The 19,157-nt window shown below is 34.1% G+C and overlaps 1 protein-coding gene across 1 annotated transcript in view; it reads right to left on the bottom strand.

The window, feature by feature from the left end:
* Nucleotides 1–19,157, bottom strand: part of LOC114338059 (neuroligin-1-like) — a 472,731-nt gene that overhangs the window by 406,562 nt on the left and 47,012 nt on the right. Inside the window, exon 3 of the mRNA XM_050649228.1 lies at nucleotides 5,552–5,726. Coding sequence (XP_050505185.1) covers nucleotides 5,552–5,726 — 175 coding nt within the window. The remainder of the gene's footprint in view (nucleotides 1–5,551; nucleotides 5,727–19,157) is intronic.

The raw sequence follows: 19,157 nt of genomic DNA, 5'->3' as shown, positions 1-19,157 counted from the left end.
AAACGCATTTCTTGCTACTTCTATCCTGGCCTTTATTTCTGTTGTTTGATCATTTTTCTCTGAAATCCAGGTTCCCCGGTATTTGTATTTATAACCCTTTCTATCGGTACATTTCCCAAATGTATGCTTGTTTGTATGTTTGTTTTTTTAGTTATTATCATGTATTTATTCTTTTTTATATTCATTTTTAGTCCATGTTCTTCAAAGAAACTGTTTGTTTTGTTTAAGAGTAATTTGAGTTGTTCAGTAGAGCTTGCCATAATCACGGTGTCATCTGAAAATCTTATGTTGTTAATAGATCTTCCGTTAATTATTATTCCTTCACTTTGAGACAGTAATGCTTCTTTAAAAATGTCTTCACTATATGCATTAAAGAGTAATGAAGACGTAATACCTCCCTGCCTAACTCCTATCCTGATTTCAATTTCTGGACTGGGTTCGTTATCTATTACAATTTGGCTCTTTGATTACAGTAGATGTTTGTTATATATTCGTAAGTCTCTTTTTTCTTTATTTCTTGTCTTTAGAGTTTGGACTAATTTTTCATGTTTTACTTTATTAAATTCTTTCTCAAAATCAACGTAAAAACATGCACATCCACATTCATGTCCATGTATCTTTAGGCTAACACATTAAAAGCAAATAACGGCTCTCTGGTTCCTAGTCCGTTTCTAAACCTAATCTAACTATCATCTATTCCTTCTTCCAGTTTTTTCTTTATACGACCATGTATTATTTTCTATAAATAATAATTTAAGAATGTGACTTGTTAATTATTTTGTTCTTTATTCACTGCAATCTTTCGCGTTTGTATTTTTAGGGATAGCACAAAAGGTGGAGAGTAACCATTGTTTTGGTATGTTTCCTGTTTTGTACACTGTGTTAAACAAGTCTACGATAATGTCTAAGGTTTCATCATTTATGCATTTCTACTAGGTTTTGGTCTGGACCTACTGCTTTACCATTTTTGCTGTATTTTTAGTGCCGATTTAATTTCTACCTTTAATATCTCTATTACCATATCATCGTGGCTTAGATTGCGGTACAAGTCGTGGTGAATAGGGGAATGAATTAATTACATGTCATGAAACCTCGTTTAGGCTTTCACCTCTTCAGGGTAGGCGTGTTCCCTTTTTTGCGGGAGCGTTAAATGGGGAGGAGCAAGAGTAGTTGCTAGATGAAGTAGCAAAACTGTCAGTGGAGTTAGGGCTTGACGGTGGATTAGGTAAGAAGCTAAGAGAAGGGTGTTAGGTAAAAGAATCTTGTACAACCAACCGCAAGGGACAGGTATCTCTGATGTTACCAGTAATCATGTGACCGGCTCTTAATCAGCGCTTTTGGCATTCAGCTTAGAGTATCAGCTGTGATATCTTAGGTAGGAATCGGAAAGCTCCTTACCGACCAAATGAAGAAGATTGGCTGGAGGGAAGGGAACTTTATTTCTAGGACGCCTGGTGAATATGTGACCTAGGCGATGAGAAAGGGTTTTTAGGGTCTCTTCACCTCTGGTGTTAAAGCTGCGTATCATACGTAGTACATATATTTTTCTGAGATAATGAATTCTCTCCTCTACGGTGGAAAGATTAGCGAGTGGGTGAACCAACACCGATGGCCAAAGTAATCTATTTTTCTATTAATCATCATCATCATCATCATCTTCCAGCCCTTTGCGTCCACTGCTGGATATAGGCCTCCCTCATTTTTGTCCATTGTGCTCTATTTTGAGCACTTTGCATCCAATTTCTAGACATTTTCTTGAGATGGTCAGTCCAACGAGTAGGTGGTCTATTAATAATTTGATTTAATTCGATCTAATTAGAATCTCTAAATCGGACTTACCTATATGACTGAAAAGGAAAATCTTTCCAGTGTGTATTGCCTGTACTCACTTATGGAGCGGAAACATTAACACTCACAAAAAAGGTAGTGAACAAGATTGGCATAGAGGGCTATAGAGCGCCAGATGCTGGGTGTCTGCTTGAGGGACTGAATCCCAAACGAAGAAGTACGTCGTAGAACAAAAACAACGGACGCAGTCGAAAAAATCGCGTCGCTTAAGTGGAATTGGGCAGGACACGTCGCCAGATTGTCAGACAACCGATGGACAAAACGTATTGTCGAGTGGAGGCCACGAGAAGAAGCACTACGGAGCAGAGGACGACCACCAACCAGATGGGCTGACGATCTGAAGCGTATTGTCAGCAACTGGATGCAAGCCGCACAAAACAGAGAAAGATGGAAAGAGCTGAGGGAGACCTATGTCCAGCAGTGGACGAGTACGGGTTGATGATGATGTATTCGAATCTCTCTCCGAGGAGAGTTAGCTTCAAATCCTTTCTTCGAGTGTTATTAGAATATCTGACGAAAATCGTTTGTATTTTTAAAGGGCTAAGTGTAACCCTCAACTTGTTACACCATTTTACAATTTTAATTGATTTTCGGCTTTACCGAATATAGACGAATGTTTCAGCGTTCCATACCCATTGTCTGCGGAAAGGAGCGCGGCATCATTGCCATATAGTACGATAGACTCAACCCTATTTATTCTTCTTCTTCTTCTTGTAGTGCCTATCCGTTTCGGATGTTGGCGACCATCATGGCAATCTGTACTTTGCACACTGCTGCTCTGAAAAGATTTGTAGTGGTTGTGTTGAACCACGTACGTAGATTTTTCAGCCACGAAATTCTTCGCCTTCTTGGTCCTCGCTTTCCCTCTACTTTTCCCTGTAAGACCAGTTGCAGCAGTCCATATCTTTCACTGTTCCTTATGATGTGACCGAGGTATTCGATTTTGGCTGTTTTTATTTTGATTAACAGCTCTTTTTCTTTTTGCATTCTCAGCAAAACACCCTCATTAGTAATGTGGTCGGTATAAGATATCTTCAGGATTCGACGATAAAGCCACATCTCAAAAGCCTCAATCTCCTTGCAGGTGGCGTCTGTGAGAGTCCACGACTTAACTCCGAACAACAGTATAGGAAAGTTATAACATCGTAGTAATCTGACTTTTATGGGTATCGACAAATCATACGACCTATTTATAAGGTGGGGAATGTCACTATTGTAGACTGTATATAATATTTGAACTAAGATGGAACCTTATGGAACTCCAGCTTATGGAGTGAATGGTGTGGATACTTGGTTAGAACCTTGACGCGAATTGTCAGATTAAAGAGATAGCAATGTATGATTTTTATGAGGGTAGTTGGCATTTAAACAAAGTAAAGTCTTTCAATCAGGCCTGAATGTCAGACCTGCTCGAAGGCCTTCTGGACGTCTAGAAAGATGCCTATTACGTATCTCTGACGCTCAATAATAGATTGGCAGATAAACGTGGTTGCTTCCACTAATGCATTGTGTATGGAATGTTCAGCTCTGAATCCAAATTGAGAGGTTGGGATGATGTGATTTGTTTATAGCAATTCTACGAGTCTCTCCTTGAGGATCTTCTCGTAGACTTTACCTATATTTGGTAGAGATATTTGTCTATAGGAATCCGTGCTGGTGAGGGGTTTCCCTGGTTTAGGGATCGAGATTATGTTGGCTATCTTCCATGAAGATGGAAATTAGTTCAACTCGAGACAAGCATTGATTATTTTGGTAATTATCGGGATGATACCCTCTGGAAGTTTTTTGAGACCTTTTCTGTGAATGCCATCTGGGCCAGGAGATGTGTTTTTTGCAATATTACACAACTGCCTCTACCACAGGATGAGGGTAGGCTTCCATATGCTGAAAAGAGGTCTGGAGTATTTCTTTCACTCTCAGTTCGGTACTAGATCGATGTTGTTCGTTGAAATTCGGATTAGAGCTTCACGATATTCGATAAAAATATCAATATTGTATCGATATCGTATCGAAAAACAATACGATACCGATACAATACATACCTTAGCAATATTAATGTCGATACCATACTCATTATAGCAAAGCAATACAATACTTTTGTATTGTCGATACGCTTGCTTTGATATTATTGAGAGTATCGATATCGAGAAAAAAATTTATTTTTGTAATTATCGGGATGATACCCTCTGGAAGTTTTTTGAGACATATTCTGTGAATGCCGTCTGGGCCAGGAGATGTGTTTTTTGCAATATTACACAACTGCCTCTACCACAGGATGAGGGTAGGCTTCCATATGCTCAAAAGGGGTCTGGAGTATTTCTTTCACTCTCAGTTCGGTACTAGATCGATGTTGTTCGTTGAAATTCGGATTAGAGCTTCACGATATTCGATAAAAATATCAATATTGTATCGATATCGTATCGAAAATCAATACGATACCGATACAATACATACCTTAGCAATATTAATGTCGATACCATACTCATTATATCAAAGCAATACAATACTTTTGTATTGTCGATACGCTTGCTTTGATATTATTGAGAGTATCGATATCGAGAAAAAAAAAAAAAGAAATCTCAACGTGAGTGCTGCATAAGGCCTATTATACAGTTAAAATATTATAAAAGTTATAACACGCACAAGCGCGTAGCTCTCCATTAGTGGGAGAGATAAGGAGGATGAACCCAATAAGTCAATAAATAATTTTAATATTTTATTTTTAAAATCATCAGATAATATCGACGTTTTTGAAAAGAAAATTGAAAACTACTTGCAATCTCCAAGACCTGAACCAGACACAAATATTTTATTATGGTGGAAATCATATAGTAGTTGTTTTCCCCGTTTTATCTCGGTTGGCTAGGAATATTTTGTGTGTTCAAACGACGCGCGACGTCCGTATCCGTCGAGTGGCTTTTTTCTGTTTGTATCACTATCCAAAAATTACCATTACCGTACTTTAATTTTTATATATCATTCCCTGTGTCTAAATTTATTAGTTTTTGAAATACTTTCATTTTTCAGAGCAAATTATTAATTACGGGTCTAAATCTTTCCAAACTTTAAATAAGCCATGACTGAATTGTCTAAAACTGACAAATTACGATTACTGATTATCAATATGGTAATAAATATAACATTGTAGCAAACAAAGAAAGAAATATAATTTATTAGTTATAAATTTTCCAAAACAAAAAACACAAACACAAAATACAACATTTTGTGAAAACAACTAAAAACTACTTTTGTATGTAAATGTAACAATGTAACAAATAAAGAACGAAAAATAATTTATCAGTAAAAAATTTTACAAATAAAAATATGAACACAAAATACAACATTTTTAAAAAAATTAAATTAAATCGGCCCAGTTTATTAAATTCTGGTAATCTGGGTGGCCACGCTACTGGTCAATGGAAAAATGAAAATATCACGAAAACTAATAAATTTAGACATAGGGAATGTTGTATACAGATTAAAGTACGGTAATGGTACTTTTCGATAGTGATATAAAATACAGGGTGTTCCATTTAAAATTACTGAGAAAATAATGTAACTTGCGTTTTGACCCACCCTGTATTATTGATATATAAACCCTGTGTACATCTTATATATTATATTTAAATTGTTTACTTAATTTAATAAAATATTTAAGTGAACTTCCGAAATCATTATTAGATAACTTTAGGAATTGCCTCACCTCGATCTAAGACATCCCGCGATATCCTGATTATCTTCTGGATGCTGCGATCCAGACTCCATGGGCAGGCAGCCAGTCTGTTTTCCGACACTGGTTCTCAAACTTTCGGCGTTTCGGACGGTTGCCCACGGACTAAGCGCAGTTCCGCTTAAAAGCACCACTCTTCTGAAAAGTCCTGAAAACAGAAATTAAGATTAATGTCTGACTGATGTGATGTATGGGATGCATATTGGCCGCCTTTTATCTTACTGGTCCGGATTTACACCGTTTGATTTTGGTCGGTGCTGTGCAGTTAATGTTTTAACGCAACTTCACAAGTTAAATTAATTATATTTTTTTATTATTTATTTATATATATATATATATATATATATATATATATATATATATATATATATATATATATATATATATAACAGGTATATAATCTTTGCTGAACAGTTAGGAAACAAGGTTGAAATATTGGGGTAGCAGCAATTTATTGATTTTAGTTAGACTAATTGTTAAATACTGTATATTTATATTTGTAGTTTCCTGAAGATGATAATAAACATTATCGAAAGCTTGGAATTATTATAAAGAGTTTTCTTTGAGATTGCTGCTACCCCAATATTTCAACCTTGTTTTATATATATATATATATATATATATATATATATATATATATATATATATATATATATATATATATATATATATATATATTTACTCCCAGCGTATGAAGTGAGGCACATATCAAAAGAAACTGCGGTTGAAGTGAGGTCCTGTACAAAGTGAGGTCCAGTATACGGACCTCACTTAGTCAATCAATGTAAGACTTTTTCGTAGACATGTACTGATAGCAAACACTGTTTTTTTCCAAAAAAAAGTGGGACCTCACTTTGTATGGTCCACATCAATTTTTAGTTCAGAGATTTTCCGCATAGAGGCGCTGACTTTGGCGTATATTTTCTAACCATGTATATTCTATACCCTGTTGAATAACTTACGATACACATAGTGAGGACCATACAACTGGCAACATCTGTTCAACCAATCTTTAAAACAGTGGATCGTCAATCGTCGCATAAATTCAAACAGTACAAAAATGTTTAATACTTTAATCCTTTTTGAGAGCGTAGGCGCAAAATTTCGGTCGAGTTCTTTTTAAACGCATTTATTTTTTTCGATTCCTGAGATAACTAATAGGTATTTTTAAAAAATTTAAACGCAAAATAGAAGACTACATTATTCCCGAGGGCAGAAAGTCCCTTATAATGAACAAAAAGTTTCTTTTGTAATATATATTTAAAATTAAAAATAAGACTATTTTTTTTCACCCGTGTGACTTATTAAAATAAATATTATAGAAGTTCTCAAGGACTTTCGACCATGGATAATACAATAATATTTCTTTCTGCGTTTAAATTTTTTAAAAATACTTAAGGTTTTCTCAGTATTCGAAAAAATGAACGCATTTAAAAATAATTCGAGCGAAATTTTTGCGCATATGCTCTCAGAAAGGCTTAAAATACTATACATTTTTGTAATCAGTATTTCAATAGTTATTTATGATATAAGTGTTAAAAGTACAGGTTTAAGGCACGCATGTGAAAGTTTGCAGAATGAGCGACAGCGAGTTCTGCAATTCACATGAGTGCCTTAAAAATGCACTTTTTAACGCGCATATCATGCAATATTTTTTCTACAAACGTAATTACAGGACAATATCTACAAAAACTTTTACTTGAACTTGACTGACATTCCATTTTTATATTTTTTTGACATTACATCAAAATTGCCTATACGATCAATACGAATTGCAGTGCCATAAAAATTTTAAAGCACTAGTGCCTTAAAGCAGCCCGGATAAAGGGGCGGGCGAGCCGGGCGACCGCCCGGGGCGCCAGAATTTGGGGGCGCCAAATTTTGACAGACGCTGATATATAAATATAATATTTACCCCCCTCCGTGGCTCAGTGGTAAGAGCGCCTGCCTTTGGATCGAAAAAATCCGAAAGGTTGTGGGTTCGAATCTCACCAGGGTCGGAAATTTTTCATTTATTATAAATTAATAAATGAATATAGTTTCTGTCCTCGTGGGATCGGTTCTTACCGGAGGGACCGCAGACGTTCGGATACAATTAGCGTCTCTTTGCAAAGACAATGACGTCAAAAAATGAACGCATTTAAAAATAATTCGAGCGAAATTTTTGCGCATATGCTCTCAGAAAGGCTTAAAATACTATACATTTTTGTAATCAGTATTTCAATAGTTATTTATGATATAAGTGTTAAAAGTACACGTTTAAGGCACGCATGTGAAAGTTTGCAGAATGAGCGACAGCGAGTTCTGCAATTCACATGAGTGCCTTAAAAATGCACTTTTTAACGCGCATATCATGCAATATTTTTTCTACAAACGTAATTACAGGACAATATCTACAAAAACTTTTACTTGAACTTGACTGACATTCCATTTTTATATTTTTTTGACATTACATCAAAATTGCCTATATGATCAATACGAATTGCAGTGCCATAAAATTTTTAAAGCACTAGTGCTTTAAAGCAGCCCGGATAAAGGGGCGGGCGAGCCGGGCGACCGCCCGGGGCGCCAGAATTTGGGGGCGCCAAATTTTGAGAGACGCTGATATATAAATATAATATTTACCCCCCTCCGTGGCTCAGTGGTAAGAGCGCCTGCCTTTGGATCGAAAAAATCCGAAAGGTTGTGGGTTCGAATCTCACCGGGGTCGGAAATTTTTCATTTATTATAAATTAATAAATGAATATAGTTTCTGTCCTCGTGGGATCGGTTCTTACCGGAGGGACCGCAGACGTTCGGATACAATTAGCGTCTCTTTGCAAAGACAATGACGACGACATTGCAAAGTGACAAGCCACTTACTCAACACACACACTACTTACACATGACACTAGGTACCTAACTGTTCAAAATTACCGTACCTACCATGCCAATGGCCATTAGTTGTCGAGGCATTAGCTAAACAAAAAAAATATAATATTTTTTACATTCACTATTTTTTTGGACTTTATAGATTATCTTTGGGCTAATATTACTCCTAAGACAATTAATATTAAATAATTGTAACAATAAGAAAATTATTTCTAGCTCACAAAAATTATCTAATAAAAATAATGCAACCTAAAAATTGTTATGGCTTTTAAAGGTCATTTGTCAGGTAATACCTATCACTTTTATGGTATTACAATGTTATACATACATACTTAAAATACACGAAGATCAGATTTACGAAGTATCAACAAATTTATGAATAGTCAGTGATATTATTATACTGCTGCTTGTCATTATAGCCTCAATGGTTAAATAGTTTTGTCTTCCTGTTCTGTAAACTTTGCTTTATCAACATTGTCGTGTGTCCGTGGGTGTGTAATTTGAAATAAAAAAAACAAACCAGGTATATCTATATGAATTAGAATTGACAAGTTCTTTTTCATAATATGAATATATAGAAATTTATTTCGAATACTTTGTACGCGTTAAGTTGTTTCACTTTTTGCATAAAAACGGCACGAACGACGTATGAAAAAAAGGAATAATATATTTTTGTATATATCATAAATTGAACGAGTAATTCCAAAATGATTTGTTATTTGAAATATCTCAGTGGCATACTATGTTTTTGTTTAAAAAAATTCACACCATTTCAACAGTAGATATAAAATTATTAATTTTATGTCAAAAAATGCGCAATAATTACCTCTTAAAACACATAAAATTTCATTTGCATATCTGAACCGGTTTTAGAACAATAAAGAAATCGTCAGTTTGTAAGAAAAATGTCAACACCCCATATCTCGGAAACGAAGTATTTGCTGACATACGCTTATAGAGCAAACTGTCATTATTTTTTCATATAGAATTAACTGTTAAAGTTTGTCGCATTTATTTAGAAACATCCTGTTTTTTCTTGACCACCCTGGATTTCCATAGTTTTTCCTGTATTATTTCACTTGACCGTTATTTTCAGTTCTTTCTGTTTTTCCAGTCCTGCAGGTTTCTTTTCTAATATTGCTTCGTCCATTTTATCTCTAAAAGATTTTCGGGGTCTGTCTCTCTTCCTTCTTCCTATCGGGCTCCAATCTGTTATTCTGTTTATCAACGATTTTGGTCTGCTCTTCTGCCATATCCGTACCAGGTTAATCTCTTTTGTCCTATGTTGTCTATTATCCCTTGAATTCATTACCATTATTTTCTTAATCTCTATGTTATTTATTCTATCCCTTCTACAGCTTCTACTTAGGTATTCGATCTCTGTTGCTCTTATTTTGCATTTGGTTTTCGTATTTTTTATTCAATTTTCACACCCATTATTCAGAATACTTTTTGTCATGGTGTTATATTATATTCTTCTTTTTGTTTTTATACTGATGTTCTTATCCCACAGTACCGGGTTTAATTTTAGTATGCAGCATATTGTTTGTCCTAGTAACTCGATACCTAAAACCATAGCTTGGTTCTATAGGTATCGAGTCATAGAGATAATAAAAAGCTCATGAGATAATAAAAAAAAATAATGAATGATTTTATTTGAATTTGCATAGATGATTGTAAGGCCAAGGATATCACAACGGCTCTAAAAGGAAGAGAAAAAATAAAGATGTACAAGCTCGCGTTTGCAAAGAATATCCGCATGCTATTTTATGCTAAGTGGATGCCACTCCCTCAATTTAGTTATTGGGGATGCAGCTATATCTTGCGCACAATCAACATGTTTTTTGGTCTTGTAGAAGATTTATACACATTAACTGATATAAATGAGTCAGATTAAATAAATTATTAGACGAATTTTTTGCTAAGCAACAACATTTTTGTTTAATTTAGTAGTATTTTGTATTTTGACAACGACACCCGATTTGGGCGTCGAAACGATAATAAAATTATTTTTTTCAATTTAATTGTGGCTTATTTTCCATCTAAATAGTTATTTATACACATTTTTTACTGGTTGTTGATAATGTGCATTTATCTTTTACCTCGCTTCTTCGTCGCTTGAACTTAAAATGTGCTCGCTATGCTATGCCCTATGTTGGATAAGTTATAAGTAATAACTATCCTACTATTTTTTAAATAAATATATTTTTACATAGTTCTTTATGGTAAAATTTTGATTTTTTCCTATTTTTTATATTTGCAGTAAATTTGTATATTCTTATATGAAGGGGCGCCAAATTTTATTTTGCCAGGGGCGCTCAGAACCCTAAAACCACTATTTTTTAAATAAATATATTTTTACATAGTTCTTTATGGTAAAATTTTGATTTTTTCCCATTTTTTTATATTTGCAGTAAATTTGTATATTCTTATATGAAGGGGCGCCAAATTTTATTTTGCCAGGGGCGCACAGAACCCTAAATCCGGCCCTGCCTTAAAGTAGCATTTTTAACGCACGTATGGAGTTCTAAAAATTGCATTTTTAACACGGTTGTAGAAAAAAGCCTTTAAATGAGGTGTCACATGATGTACTTACTTTCCTATTTAAAAAAATCAAAGTTGTGCCTGTCACCTGAAGAAGAGGGATCGCGTAAAGTTCGAAACATTGACGCTATAATATACTATGATTATTTTAAAAATCGACCTATCCGAGCGTTTTTCTTATGTGCTAAAAATAAATAAGTTAATAAGGGGGGTAAAACTTATTCCAGCGAACTGTATTTGTAACAACCAAGGTAGGGATGGCGGTTGTTGAACAAAAAACCGGTTTTCGGTTATACCGGTTTTTTACTTACGGTTTAACCTGACGGTTATAACTGGTCAAAAAAAGCAGTTGTTCCAAAAACCATTTTTCGGTTTTTTTAATCAGAAGCAAATACTCGATAGGTTATAATGTTAATATAATGTTATATGTTACATACATTTATATTGCAATTCAGTTTGCTCAATTTTCCTCCCGAAAAATTCCCCAACCAATTCAACCTATAAAAATTTTCCCATGTGCTTTCAAATTACCCTAAAAATGGGCGAAAGTACCCCAATCTGGCATCTCTGATTCGTCGCTCGTTGTAGACGGCGTCGGTGTATATTGCGTTGTCAATTGGGATATTCCCAAAACTCCCAAAAGTGATGATCCTACCGATCTACCGACATGTCCCTAGGATCTATCGAGTTTAAAAAAATATCCAAATGACATATTTTACTTAAGAGGAAACAGTAGCGATCAACAGGTAGCGAAAACGCGTTCCAAGATTGCGGCTGTAATTTTGAATATTTTTTCGAGATATGTGGGACACGTATTCGTAATATAATAAAGAATGGCGGTACAGAGCCCAATTTAAAAAATATATTAATATGTGGAAATTACTCTGTAATTAAATACAATATTAAAAAAACGAGCCTGTACCGCCACTAAGAAGAACAAAAAAATACATTTTCTTCAAATAAACTTTTTTATCCGATGCCTAGATTTTGTGTCATTTTGGAACTACTAAAATTTTTTATTTCATTAGTAGTTCCAAAATGACACAAAATCTAGGCATCTGATAAAAAAGTTTATTTGAAGAAAGTGTATTTTTTTGTTCTTCTTAATGGCGGTACAGACTCGTTTTTTTAATATTGTATTTATTTACAGAGTAATTTCCACATATTAATATATTTTTCAAATTGGGCTCTGTACCGCCATTCTTTATTATATTACAAATACGTGTGCCAAATATCTCGAAAAAATATTCAAAATTACAGCCTCAATCTTGGAACGCGTTTTGGCTACCTGTTGATCGCTACTGTATCACCTTAAAAATAAATTCGATAAACCAATTCATCATTTATTGCCATCAAAAAATTTCAGTAGGTAGTATTTTTTAACACGTTTGTATAATACCTTTCATTTCCTAAGAATTATGTATTATTTAAAAATTACATAATGGAGATTCCTAATCGTATTTCGGTATTCACATTTCATACAAGAGTCTCAAAGTACTCAAGTATAAACAATTTTTAGATGATTTTGGGAATATCGATTTCAAGCAGATCACTTACCTTTTTATGTAAATATCCATGTGTTTCATAAAAGCTGATGTGACACTTTCGTCCAGTTCTTTATTAGTAAATAAAAGTTGAATTATGGTTGTTTGGGTTAATAATTACTTCGCATATTATTTATAATACATATAGTAGGGGAGCAAAGTATGCTAAATGTGCAGTCACTCGAGCGCTTAGGGGACCTATTGGGTTGTGATTATTAGGTTCTAAAACCAAAAAAGTTAAGTAAAATTTTCCATTTTAGTGGGGACTTTCCATATTTTAATTTAATTTTCCATTTCCAACACCCGTTTTCTCCGATTATAGCGCCACCTATCCATAATTAGAAAAAATGTTTCGAATAAAATTGCTTATTTTTACGCAAAGAATCCAAATCTGTAATAAAAAAATAGGGGTTCCTATTTAAGAATTTAAAGTAACCCCCCCCCCCCCACCTCCGTGGGGGTCGTGTTTGGTACCATTCGATAGATTTCAGAAAAAATATTCAGAAATTGTAGTGTATTACCTATAAGAAGTTACCGTTAAGCCGGGTCCAGACTATGTAACAAAACATGTTAAATAACAAAGTTTTGTAACTTGTTACAAAATTTTAAATAAACAAGTTTTAAAACACAGTGTTGTATAACATTTTTCTGGTTATATAGCATGTTTTATGTTATCCAACAGATGTCGGTAAACATCAAAGAAAGTTATAAAACCGCACCGCGACTGATCTACACCTAAAAACATGTTATTGAAACATTTCTCTGGCATAGTACCTACGCGAGCAGCAACCGTTGGAGTCATATCGGCTTGTTCATTCTGGAGTGATTGTGCTAGATTTTTCTTTGCTCTGTTCACGTAGGGTTATTTACGCGATGAAATTGTCGAAAGAACTGACTACTCATTTAATTGAGCTATTTCGTAAGTAACGAGTATTATGGGACTGCTATGGGATGAGCTACATTTATTGATTTAAAAAACAAATAAAAAACACGATGAATAGACTGAAATAGAAGTGAAAATAGATATAGAAACTGTAGTTAAAACTAATGCACGTACGCCTATAACTCAAGCCAACAAAAGAAAAGCAGTACGCGGAACCTTAACAGCAAATCGATGCAAATCAACTCTAAATTTGACATAAATACTATTCTCTACAGAGCAGAGTGTTCAGACATAAAACCTGTAACATTCACTTCATTCGCTACACAGATGCAGACTGCTTCATCAGCTACTCAAACAGGCACTCAATCATACAATATATCTGAGCCTTTCTATTCCGTCTACTACACCTACATCCGCTACTTCTCCAGCTACACCAATTCAAACAGACAGTGACACTCAATCATGAACAGGTGAAGACGATAATACTGAGGAATTAAATTTTACAGAAATGTTATACTTCCTCTCTGAAACAATGAGTAAAAAGGTTAAAAAATATACTTTGCTAATAATATAACTGTTAATCTTTCTCTTACTGGAATTGCATCTCGAAATGTCTTTCCTGCCTATTTTATGGCCGATTTCATTTATAAGAAATTCAAAATCAGAACTTTCTATTCTTAAGAAGTTTTTAAAACTGCCATCACATTTAATGTCTCCTGTCGATGGGTCTATGTTATCTCTTTCCAGATCAGCTAAAAGAGCTGTACCACTACCTATATTTTGCTCGAGCTGCTAATGAAGGACACATCCAAAATATTAATTTAACACGCCGGTGTCGCCTCCACAATATTACACAAGCTGCTGTTGCTATGAAGAGATCCTCCATACTTATATGACGCAATTTTATATACTACCTAACCTACCAGCTATCCATCTAAAATGCTGCAAAATTTATGCGCATGTTGTTGTTTTGTTTTTTGTTATATAGTCTGGATACTCATGCTATATTATAACAAGTTACATAACAAAGTTGTACAACAAATTTGTTGTACAACTTTGTTATTAGCATGTTTTGTTACATAGTCTAGACCCGGCTTTAAAAGTTCCCCGTTTCAGGAAAAAATATTGTCTAAGAGCGATAGCCTAGTGACCTAGTGGGTAGACCTCGGATCTCGGATTCGTAAAGCAGAGGTTTCGATTTCAAATCCGGGGTGTGGATCTCCGATTTTTTTATTTATTGTTACTGCATTCATGTCTGTAGACAATGTTGCAATCTATTATGAGCACAATAAAAAAATATAGTAATAAAATAATAAATAAATATTTACAAAAAAAAACAAGAAAAAAAATACAATCACTGGAAGCGAAACTAAACAATACGGAAGAAATATAACCACTGGATTCGGAACTGGATATGGAACTGGATAATATTAGAAAACTGATATTATAATATGTAAGCACTACGAGCCTAGTAGGCCCATGGCTTGATGTACTATTCTTTTCCACTCCCTTTTGTCAGTCGCTTTTGTTTCCCAGTTCCTTAAGTTAATTCTTCTCATATCTTCTCTAACTCCATTACTCCATCGTGATCTCGGTCTTCCTCTTCGTCTTTTCCCTGCCAATGCACTAGATAGTACCATTCTGGGAATTCTAGATGGAATCATCCTCTGCACATGGCCCAACCATCTAAGTCTTTGCGCCTTAATTACTGCTAGTATGTTAGGATCTTGATAGAGCTCAGTTAGTTCCTTATTTGTTCTTCTTACCCATTGTCCATTTAAGTTTTTCCCACCGAAGATTTTGCGCAGTATTTTCCTCTCCCAAACTAATAACAACTCTTGATGTTTTTTTGTTGTGACCCATGTTTCAGAAGCATACGTTACTATCGGCCTTATTACGGCCTTGTAAGTTCTTAGTTTTGCTCTTCGTGATATATGTTTACTTCTTAACAACCCATTAAAAGCAAATATAGCGCGGTTGCCCGACATAATTCTCTTTTGTATTTTTTCTTCACAGTTAGGATATCTTGTGAAGACAGTTCCTAAGTACTCAAATCTCTCAACTTCTTCGAATTTATACTGTGTTCCCTTCGCTGTTGTCATTGTTATGTATTGCCCCCGAACGAATTGCTTATTTGTCCATTCCATATACTTTGTTTTTGCTTCATTTATATACAATCCTTTGGTTGCTGCCCTCTCCTCGAGTTTCATGAGTGTTTCTATAAGTTCTATTTTGCTCCTAGCCAAGATTACCAAATCGTCTGCGAATGCCAAGCACTGATGTTTTTTGTTGTAGATCAGACCTGTTCTATTAATGTTTGCTTCCTGTATAACCTTTTCTAGTAATATGCTAAACATTATAGACGATAATGGATCACCCTGTCGCAGTCCTTGTTTGACCTCAAAGCTTTCTGTTATAGTATTGTTTATCTTGACTTTATCATACTGATAGATCATACTGATATTGTTTAAAAACACTAATAATATTGATATAAAATGTTAATCAATTTTATTTATTGTTATAAGAATCAAAGGTAAATATGATTAGGCGAATGAAGCCTTAGGTTTCGCAGTCAATATCCCAACCACACACACATGTTGCAATCTATTTCAATACGGTTTATAGTACAAACTATACATTTAATATCAAAATAATGGGATATATTTTTTTAGTTGAGGACACTTGGTCACATTGCATTGTTTCAGGATAAGGTGAAATATCTTCAATAAATGGAAAAAAGCATGTATGTCATATATTATAATACTTTCTATACTCTTAATATGCAGTCTCGTATAAATTTGTAGTGACATGATTTTAAGTATAAGAACAAGAAGCTTGCAACAATTTTCAGAGAAAATAGAAAACTAAAACTATTTTAAAATGATTATTCGAAATAAAACATATGCACATATTCACTGTATTTGCCATCTAGTGGAATAACTGTAAAATTAAGTCAGTAAAAAAGGTACATTAAGTTTAATTAAATTAAGTAAATCATCTTGTATACTAAAATTAAGGTTGGAAAATTGTCATTTCAAAATGAAAATCGACAGGGGCAACAGTACCTATACTAAAATACACTATGTATAGATAATTATGTCAATGTTAATAATACTGGATAGAGAATTGAATATCCTTTCAAATGAGCTAGCACACGCCCCTCTTCCCTATTTAAAAATAAGGGGTGTGGGAAATGGAAGGGAGGGGGTTGACAAATGACAGATATGTATGTACCGTAAAAACTGTGTTCCCCTTAGATCAAAAGTCGGGCTTTTATATTTATATATTAAGTTCAATATAAATTTCACATAACTGAACTATCACTGTATCCTCCATTTTGATTATTATTGTTCTCAACTAACGCTATTTTCAAAATTCTTGCTTTCCTATCCATCTTTAACGTAAATTATTAAAAAATATAAAACTATTTCTTTATTAACGCTAGTCTCCGATAAGGCTACCGTGATTTAATGCTGAGGTACTAAAATGTTATAAAATTAACAAACAGTACGAGCAAGAACAAAGAGTCCACATCCTTCTTATAACTACAAGTGACTGAAACATCGAAACAATAATAATTCTTACTGTGTTATACAGAAAAAGGCAGTAGAAACGATTAATCTCATATTTATCGACAACACTGTATGGTCCTCACTTGATGAGCTGTAAGGAAATATACACGTAAAGTTGTCCTCATTTTGTGCGCATAACGAAAAAGTATATACAGTCTCACTTTAATAGCTGCGTATAATGGCCTCACTTGGGTGGCAATATACTTGAACCATACGGGGCACACATACGTAATTTTTTTTGTGTATACTCGTCATTTTTTAATTGCTATTTACTTGTCAAGGTCACTATGAAGAGTTGAAACGATTATGTCTACGTTTTCTACCGGTCCTCACTAAGTGCGCGTAATGTCAGGACCTCACTTTGATATCTGTGCATAAATATATATATATATATATATATATATATATATATATATATATATATATATATATATATATATATATATATATATATATATATATATATATATATACGAGTGGTCGTCAAACCATTAACCTTGGATCTTTTGATCACTGAGTGTGTTTCAAGGATCTACATCTCATGTTTTTATATATATATATATATATATATATTATCTTATATCTATTATATTATCTTACATCTTTATATCATTATTTTATACACTGTTAACTTACTTCTTTCCCAATCTATCGAGTTATTAAAGTAGTCTAACTACATTTGATTAATGTCCTTTTGACATATTTCAAAATTAATTTACGTTTACAATTTATATTTTTTAGAAAGAATTTTTATGTTTTTTATAAGTATGTTAGTTATTTTTTTTTTTTTTTTTTTTTTTTTTTTTTTTTTTTAATTAATGTGCTCGGCTACTAAGGCCACTTGCACAAGAACGGTTACAACAATATTACAATAAATAATATGTTACACAATGCAAAAAAATATGGTACAATGAAAATTATATTTTATAATACAACTGAATGTCTTTTAGAAATTTTATGGCGCACTTGATTTGATCCGCATTATTTAGTATGACTCGTATATTGTCTTTGAGGTGAAAAAATAGTCTTCTGGCAGAATATTGGATGCATTCGGTGAGAATATGATTCACTGTCAGTTGTAATTGACAGCTTTCACAATTAGGTCGGTTGCTGGATGACATTAGGTAACCATGTGTTAATTTTGTATGCCCGATACGGAGTCGTCTTGCCACGACAAGATCTCTTCTAGACAAACTTGTAGGTCCAAAAATAGGAGGACTATCGATTAGCGGTTGAATTTGATGTAAAGCTGAGCAGTTGGTGTCCCAGTGTTGTTGCCATCGGACTCTTGTTCTTCTTTTAATGTAAGCTTTTAAATCCTTGCTAATGTGGATGTTATCGGCGATAACAGATGATGTTGAGGCAATCTTGGCATGGTGGTCTGCAAGCTCATTACCTTCTATCCCAATATGAGATGGTAGCCAGATCAGAGTAACTGTTATATTTTGGGAAAGGATACGTTGGTAATGGTCATGGATCTTTTGGACGATAGGATGATCAGTGAATATGTTTTGGATAGACTGGATTGAGGCTAGAGAGTCTGTGCATATAGCAACTTGCTTATTTGATAGAGAAATGTTTTTGATAGCTTGAAGTATGCTGAATAATTCGCCAGTATGAACGCTACAAAAAGGGGGGATAAGGGATGCCGCGATAAGATTATGTGACGTTGTAACAGAACAGCCTACCCCTGTATCATTTTTTGAAGCGTCAGTATACAGAACTAAGTCGTATTTCTTTGTAGAGATTATTTCTTTAAAACTGTTCCTAATGAGTTCCCTCGGAGTTGTAAATTTATCGTATCTTGAGAGTGATGTGTTAATATGAGGAATGACTATAGACCAAGGAGGATAAGGGGTTGGGAGAAGTGGAATTATTTGTGATAGAGAAATGTCATCAAGTAACTGCGCCAAAATTAGTGGGACGGGTTTTATCGAAGGTAATTTAGAGTGGTCATGCAGTTTATTCGCGGATGATACAAAAAGAGGATATACTGGGTTAGAGGGATTAGAAGAAACAGATACTGCGTAAGATAGCAGCAGCTGCTCCCGTCTAATCCAAAGAGGGCTTTCATTTGCTTCACAATATAAGTTCTCTACGGGACTAGATCGGAAAGCTCCTATACAAATGCGGAGAGCTGTGTTATGTATTGAATTTAGGAGGTT

Source organism: Diabrotica virgifera, chromosome 4 (assembly GCF_917563875.1).
Source record: "Diabrotica virgifera virgifera chromosome 4, PGI_DIABVI_V3a".
Lineage (NCBI taxonomy): Eukaryota > Metazoa > Arthropoda > Insecta > Coleoptera > Chrysomelidae > Diabrotica > Diabrotica virgifera.
This window is presented reverse-complemented; position numbering and strand designations above follow the sequence as displayed.